An 8,373-nucleotide genomic window follows, 5' to 3' on the forward strand; every position below is an offset into this window, starting at 1 on the left:
TGCCCTTGGCCTTGTTGTACTTCATAAGTAAGAGAAGGTTTAAGCACTTCCACAAATATGTTTAAGGAGAATACATAGATACATAAATATTTACAGTATACAAACCTTGTAAGGCAGAGGCTCTGGTAGTTATTCCACACAATAAACTAAGAAGTCAGTTAACAATAGATCCACTGGGTTTCAAAGTCTGCTTTGATGCCTGCTTAGGAAACAATGCCTAAACAAACCTCCCATAAATTCATGACTTATATACCGTTTCAGAAAAGAATCCTAGACTTTCTCTGTGAGTCTTTTAGTAAGTAGATTTGAGAGCTACCTAGATCCAGACCTCCTGAAACATCTGAAGGACCTACCGACCTCAGGAGCACAGCAAACCAGAAAATAGAGACTTCAATTGTCAGGCATTAGAAACAATGTGAGTCGTATTCTAAAAAGTGAAATTGTGACTTTATGTGTGGAAGGCTCTTTCTCTCCTTAATGCAGAGGGGTATTTGTTTCAGCTTTTTAAATAAAATTTAATTTCAGTATGAAAAATCAGGTTTTAGGTATTTGTGTAAACTGGAGGTGAAGCCACTGGGAAGAGATGGTTTCCATCCTGCTTGAAAGAAGCAGATGTCCTGACAATAATGCACTATGATATACTAATTATATACCAGTATTAGTAGAGTGATTCTACATTAAGATGTGGTGGGCTTGAGAGATGCTGCTGGTTTCCCTTTTGTGAGCTCTACCCCTGTAAATAAGGTTAAGGTTTCGTTTGTTGAATGAGGTAAGCCAAATCCAAGATACTCACTAGAGTGTGCTGCACTCCATACAATGCACTTGGTTGACCTTTGTGGAAATGGTTGAAATTCTAATTTCCTCACACTTTTACTGCTTTACAAGGGCCTGCATGTTTACAGCCTTCACCCCATGCACAGTCCTTTTTTCTTTCTTTCTTACCAGGGAATATCACCATCAGAGGGAGGGCAAGAAGAAGCCTCCCTCCTCTATAGCACACAATTTCAAATGCCTTTTTTATTACAGTAATATTCTCACAGTTCTCATTGAACTTTCTTCTCCAGTTTGTAAACCCTCTGCATTTTAAATTGCTATCTAGTAGCTCTTTTGAATGTGTGTTTATGTAGGTAACATGGTATTGCTTTCATCTGATTCTAAGATGTGAAAGTTTGCATTGATTTTTTTAATGCAAGATTATCAGAAAAATTCTATTACTAATTATTGGTAAAATAATTATTATCTTTTTGCTAGCTATTGCTACTATTGATACATGCATTTCTAGCATTGATAATCCCTGGCATTTAGTTTGTAACACAGTGCTGCTGATGGAGCTAAAATGTGTGCCATTCATCTGTGAAACAGTGACGTTGATGATAGAGTTTTAGTGACTTGCCAGAGGTCTGTAGCTACTGCTGGCTAGATGATGCCTGTGTAGGTATGTTTGTTTCTTTTTGAAAAGACTCCGAGGAGTGGGTTTAAATGTGCAACAGCTCATTTGTCATCAGAGCTTGCCCCTGTGAAGTCCCAGAAGAATCCTTTCCTTTATCTCTCCCTCGTCTCCAGTGGCAGTGTCATGAACAGAAGTGGGCTCCTCTTTCACGATATAAAGCATCGGTCTTCACAGTCAGAGCATACTTTTAGTTCTTAGTTTTCTTTTGAAGTGATAGGTGTACTTGCTTGCCAAAATGATCCTCTTCATCATCTGTTTAGTCAGATGTTTGTGCCTTTTTCTTGTCGATCTCATACTTGCCACTAATCTCTTGGATTTTTAGATTTCTAGATTACTGTCATACTTTGGGATGGAATAAGTAGAGATGTTAAATGTATTTGCTGGTATCACCATATATATCATAAGGGGCTGACCTTGTTTGTGGTCTGTGAAGTAGTAAAATAGTAGCTAAGAGCCACTAGAACCTTGCAAGGTGCAGGATGTTATGACAAATTTGGGGCTAAATTTGGTTTTGAGAGAGGAGATTTACTGTGTGAGCATGGAGTTAAATATGCAGGGATGGGTGGAGTTCAGCATTGAATTAATATGGGTAATGGAACCACCAAAGCTCTAAATATTTACAACATGAACTTGAAATCTGTTCTCTCACAGGTTAAGTCTGCATTGCATTTTACTTTATTATTATTATGAAAAAGTGAATGGAAAATATTTGTGAATTATTATGCTGTTACTTACCTCTCGCAAGAACATTTTTGTTTCCTACTCCAGGGTTTCTATCTTTCCCCTTCTCCAGTGGAAAGTATAGGTGTATGATTATATGATCTAAATGCTTTTTTATTCTTCACTGTTAATACCTTAAGGTGTTTATATACAGCATTCACAGTTGCTGAAACAAAGCTTTAAATAATATGTCTTGATTCACTAAGAATCCCTAAATGTATTTAGTTCTGCTAAACACTGTGGAATAATATACTGAATGCTCTGAGGAAGTCTTTAAGCCGGATGCTTGAGGCACGAGCAGGGCACAAGCCATACACCCAATGACTCAGTGCGGTATATACAAGTTAAGTTGAATTATTTAGTGGTATTTCTTTTTTTTTCATAGCCTTTCATGTCCCCTCGGTACCCCGGAGGTCCCCGGCCACCTTTAAGAATACCCAATCAGGTAAGATTTTATCACCATTAGCACCATTGTGCTCCAGGGTGATGGTGCAATGGTGGGAACAGGGAATGTTGTCTCGTTGGTGACCAATACCTCATTGCTACAAAACTCAGTCAGTCCCTCTTCACCCTATTTTGTCTGACCATTAAATAGTTCTTTTGATAAGGTGTGGCCATACCACTCTCAAATCACTTTCCTATGCTTAAATAGTGTCTACCCCTCAAAATTTATTGCACATTAAGCCTGTTTGCAGAGGGAGGATGTAGTTGCCTGGTGTGGAGCTGCATTAACCTTAGCCATCCAACGCTGCCTACTCTAAGGTGAAGGCAGAATGTCCCCATACCTGTTACACTCTGAAGTTTCCTCACCAAATCAAGCAGTTAACTCTGACAGTTTTTTTACGTAAGTAAAATGCATCACTTTCTCCTATTCTTCGTTGGATATGTGAAGTATGTATATACTTCATAGTAAATATGGAGATTATTGGTGAGAAACAGATATCATGAAGTGCCCTGTGGCTCTTACAGACACTCTGAGAACTTTATAAGAGCATTGATTTCCCAATTTTTTCTCATCTTCATCAAAGGATATGCATGACAGTTTAACAGAATGAGTAATGAGCTGCTGGTTGTCAGCAAAGACCTTTATTGGCCCATCTGTGAAAAGATGGTTCTGGAAACAGATACCATTTGTATTTAAGTTCTCCATAGTAGCAGTAGAGGAGGAGATATCAGTTGTCAGCAGATGAAATGTGAAAGATAAGCAGACAGAAAAATATCAGTGGAGCTCTGAAAGAAAAATGGGATCATTTACAATATTGGGAAAGATTGATAGGATAGATGGGGTTTTTGGCCCAGCTTACACTTGTAGGACTGCCTTTTTTGCTGTCACATCTTGATGAGACTTTCATACCTCAATCTCAATTCTGGCTGTTTCTTATATCTGAATAACACAATGTCAACAAACTTGTCTTTAGCACTGGCACAATATTGCCAGAGTGAGGTTTAACTTAAAGTGAGCTGGATATATCAGATGGCAAGGCTTCTTCAGAGATTCCTCTACATCACACATGGGGATGTTTGTGAGCAGGTTACGTTATCTGCACCATAGCTACTTTGTCACAAGGGAAATGGGTGACTTAATTAACCTTGCTGAAGAGATCATCACGGGACAACCTAAGAGTGCAGTGTCATTAGCACTTCAGTTAAGATACTTGCTACAGACGTACTGTAACTCAGTACAAAATTATCTTCCTGAATTTTGCACCTTTTGGCAATACCTTAGCCAAAGACACACCAGTGTTTGGGTTTCACATATTCCTTTGTTTCTCTTTCTGTGTTTCTGGACACTGTAAATACCGGCAGGTAGCAACTGGATGTGGTGAGTGCTGTGAAAGCACTGCCAACCTGCAGTTTCAGTTTCAGGAGCGTTTTTTTCTGCACATTGTGGTATATTCAGTTCAGAGCTGTAACATAATCACATAATCTCAGTGAATTACAGCTCTTGCAATTCGTTTAAATTATGCCACATTCATGAATTACTGCTTTTAACAACGCTGACTTATTTAAGTTAAAGTATAGATGGGCAGTGTGTGGAAGTAATAAACTATTGTAGTGCAGCTTTAAGGCTGAAATTTTAACGCTGTAAAAATCAGAGTTAAAATTCCCACTGTAACTATAACTCTATACCTTAATGCCTTACAGTAGGGATTGTGTTTCTTAGGCAAGAAAGGGTAACACAGGGCATACGCGCCCAGCACAGTCCAGTGCTGTGCAGTGACCACCTGAGCTAGATCTAGGCTTTGTGGCAAGGAAAGTTAGTACTGACTGAGCACCACCGTCGTGTCTCCAAGTTGCCTCCAGTACTCGATCACATCCGCTGTAATCAAGCCCTACAAGGGTATTTGCTGTTGTCAGCGCACTGTGGTGCACACGTTTTTCTTGAAAAGTGGTATGACGTGTTAGGAAGGAACTGCAGTCCCCCATGTAATGACCCGCAGTGTAGTGACCGCATAAGTTGTCTTCAGCTGCGTGCGCTTACCGCAGCACCTGCCATCTCTGGCAGAAGGGACCGGTTCCGGCTCTGTTGGTCTTCGACGCTTCCCCGTGCACCTCATGTATTGTTCTTACATACTGCCCAGACTTCAGCCACTGCAACACATGTAAAACCCTGATTTAAATTATGTTGTCTCAGATTGTTTATTCCACTAATCTGGCAGTGCGGTACCTTTGGACTGCATTACCTTTGAGGTAATAACATGCATCTTAATTTTTTATTTCCTACCTCTTATGGAAACAAACTGGATGATATTTGCGCATAGATTCCCCTTTGTATATATCCAAGACTACTGTGGTATTTCCAGGTCAAGAGTAACTTACCCATTCCCACTGTAAGCAATACCTGTATTGCCTGAGTAGATTACTTTCATAATAACAGATTTTCTTATTCTGGATGCGATTTAACTGAAAATATGTTGTTATGAAATGCTAATTAGCATCCAGTAGATCAGCTGCAAAGATCCATTCATAAAAACATTTTTCTAGTTGACTAAACTATAGGTAAGAGGCTGTGGAAATTACCCTTAAACCTGATACTCTGACTATAAAACCAAAGGCCAGATTAAACTTTTGGGACGTAAAAGCAATGTGTTTGATTTGGACCAGGGGTGAAGTAACAACACAATGTACCTTCATGCCTGAAGGCAGGATTGAGGAACGAGTTTTGCGAGTGCTGCTATCGCCCACAGATGAATGATAAGCTTATATCATGGCATTGATGCCCTTCAAGAGTAAGGCAGAGAGGAAGATAAAATGTCCCCCACATCACAGCCCTAATTAACAGTACCCTATGAGTGCTGTGCGTTTGGTTCAGTTACAGCTCACTCTCCAAGAATAACGGTGTCCACATCCTGACCTCTGAAATGAAATAATTAAATGAAAACTAAATTATCCTTAAATTGAAATAATGGCTAGAAGGGAAAACCATAGCAATATAAGCACTGGATAAATTGCCATGTACCCCATAAAGAGGCAGTCTTTGGAGGTTAAATAATAGATAAGCTAAACTGAAGGAAGTATTGAGGGGGTGGGAACAAATAAGTCAATTACATTTTGGAGATTATTTGTTCGTAACACCCACAGAAGTCCAAAAGTTTGTCCATGCAAATCCATAGTCATGGTCAAAGGACATACAGGACTTTTATTTTAGTTATGCACATAGGACAGTTAGGGCATTTAGGAATGTTAACTCTTAAAACGTTATTCTTGACTCAGAAGAAGCATCTGGGAATTAAAAACAATGTATCTGATTTATGTCTTTAACATAAATTTCAAAGCATTACATGCTTTTAATGTATGGATTCTATGCCTGCAGGCACTCGGAGGTGTCCCAGGAAGTCAGCCATTATTGCCTAGTGGGATGGACCCAACACGGCAGCAAGGTGAATGAAATAGTAACTTTGACCACTCAAAAGTACTGTCTTCTCATTGCATCTTTCTGTGTTTCAAAAATTTACTGCAGCTTTTAAGTTTTTTGTTAATTAAAAAGGAGGGATTTGTTCTAATTTTTTCAGAAGGTGCCTTGTGTATTGCATAGCTTTTAAAGTTACATAATTTTATTTGCAGGGCATCCAAACATGGGTGGGCCAATGCAGAGAATGACTCCTCCAAGAGGAATGGTTCCATTAGGACCACAGGTACCTTCCACAGATAGATTCCCATTTCTATTCACAGAGCTATACTGATACCATATTACTCTGACTTTCTATAGCTTGAAGATGGCCAGGACTTGTTCTTCTAGTCCCATTTTAAGACAAACTATGTGTTGTACAAAAATTAGTTCTGAGTTGCAGCTGCGTAAAGTCTAAACTGAAAACATCAGTAATTTCAATACAGATTTTAAATTAGAAGAGGAATCCTGTAACTTGATTGTTTCAGAAAAGTTACATTTGTCCTACAGCCCGTGTGTGTTGGCACCAAAGGCTGAGATTTGTAAAGGTAACCAAGGATCGCGTAGGTTATTGCCTCATTGTCCCAACCTAATTGATAATGCTGTTTAGGAGGAAAGGATTAATACTTATAACTCAGGCACACTCTCTGTAGCAAAAATACCCCCCAGAATTCTGTGAAGTGTTCCTTTCATCCACTATTTCCCTAGATTTTTGGTGAGTGCTAGAGAGATTTTAATGTAAAATGTGAAGTTTGTGCTGCCATTTCTCCCCCGTGTCAGTCACAAGCACTCTCTAGCTCTGTTTCTGAGGAGGGAAGTGACCTTGGATTGCAAGAGTCAGCCTTCTCTGTGGTGCAGACCTGGTCACAGTTGTTCTTGGGCTTTTTCTCTAAAAGTATGAAAATGTGAGTGGGTACTTGCCAGTATTACATTTCAACAGTAAACTCAGGTAGAAAACAAATTAATACTGGTGCATACCTGAAATGTCAATCCGAGAGATTATTCTGTGTTTTCTCAGCACTCTCAGTGAGCAAAAGGTGTTTCATACAGGTGTTGCCAGTACTTTGTTTTACAGCGTGCTTCTTATGCCCACACTTGGCATTTTTACTTGCCCAATTCAGCTTTCTCTCTAGTGACTTCTTGATCCTTGGAGTAGCAACTGAATTTTAAATGATTTAATAGATACGGCTTTCAAATCTGTTTATAACTGTCTCTACAATTTTGGATCTTCTTGGTAGAAACCAGTTGTTCAGTTGTACACAACATCTGCTGTGTGACCAACAAACCATTATTGAATACATTTGTTATTTTTTCCATAGCACTGCAGTATGTTTACCTCTTGCCTTTTGGAGGTAGAAAGAGAAGATTTGCAATGCTGCCATATGAGGTTGATTTGATACTTCACACGGCACCATTAGTCACACAGCAGGCAAATCTCATGCCAGTTTTTTATAAGGATAATATTTCCATTTTTGCTGTCTCTTAAAATCCAATGTTTTTATAAGGCTCTTCTTTGCGGTAACGAACATCCTCTTAAAATGGGGGGAAACGTAGCTATCTACACAAAATTTAAGTTTGCAAATCCATCTTTTCTATAAACAGATCATCTATCTTTGTACCTGGCATGTAGGATCTTCTCAGTGTGCAGTTCTAAGACCAAATTTGATGAATCTTTCACACCTACTTTTAATGTCCTCTTGGTACAGTGCTGTCAAGTTGACTTAGGTGTGCCCGTAGTGGGAGGCCCTGCTACCTTGCTGCATAGGCAGCCAGCTGCCAAACACTTCCTGTGTTGATATAGAGGTATATGTCTGGATAAGCTGGTATGTCCCATGTAGCAAGTATAGCATGCATATGCTTGAAAACTTACAGAACATTTACCTCAGTTTTGTATTTTATGATCCTAGACTGTTTCAAACTAAATAACGTGAAGCAAAAAGTAGTGGATGGTTTTAAATGCTTGAATCTGTGGAAAGCTCCAAAGAAATAGATTCAGGCTTTTTTTCAAGCCGTAGTTATGCTAGATGAATGGGATATTACCTCCAGTTGGTGACCACTACTTCTCCCCATCCTTCATATCTGCTGGTGAGCCTCCCATGTGCTCCCTAATCCCTTCTAGTCAAAAAGAATCAGGTCGTCTCAAATTCTAAAAGAAAAAATGTTGGCTAATCTGGCTCAATTTGGCCATCTGACGTTACGGCTCACTTCTATGAACAACTCAACTACCAGGTAACAGTGGTGGTGGTGGTGACTTGGAGTAAAGAGCTATAAGGAACAAACTGGGGCACTAACTTCTGCAGACATCATAGCTGCA

At 39.4% G+C, this 8,373-nt stretch overlaps 1 protein-coding gene across 1 annotated transcript in view; it reads left to right on the top strand.

Moving 5' to 3' along the window:
* Positions 1-2,555: 2,555 nt before the first annotated feature.
* SSBP2 (single-stranded DNA binding protein 2) overlaps positions 2,556-8,373 on the top strand; it is a gene marked incomplete at its 5' end in the record, with an annotated part of 36,996 nt that continues 31,178 nt past the window's right edge. The window contains 3 exons of the mRNA XM_010159358.1: positions 2,556-2,615; positions 5,985-6,051; positions 6,236-6,306. Of these exons, the coding sequence (XP_010157660.1) occupies positions 2,556-2,615; positions 5,985-6,051; positions 6,236-6,306 (198 nt within the window). The remainder of the gene's footprint in view (positions 2,616-5,984; positions 6,052-6,235; positions 6,307-8,373) is intronic.

Source organism: Eurypyga helias, unplaced genomic scaffold (genome assembly GCF_000690775.1).
Source record: "Eurypyga helias isolate BGI_N326 unplaced genomic scaffold, ASM69077v1 scaffold26799, whole genome shotgun sequence".
NCBI classification, from domain to species: Eukaryota; Metazoa; Chordata; class Aves; order Eurypygiformes; family Eurypygidae; genus Eurypyga; species Eurypyga helias.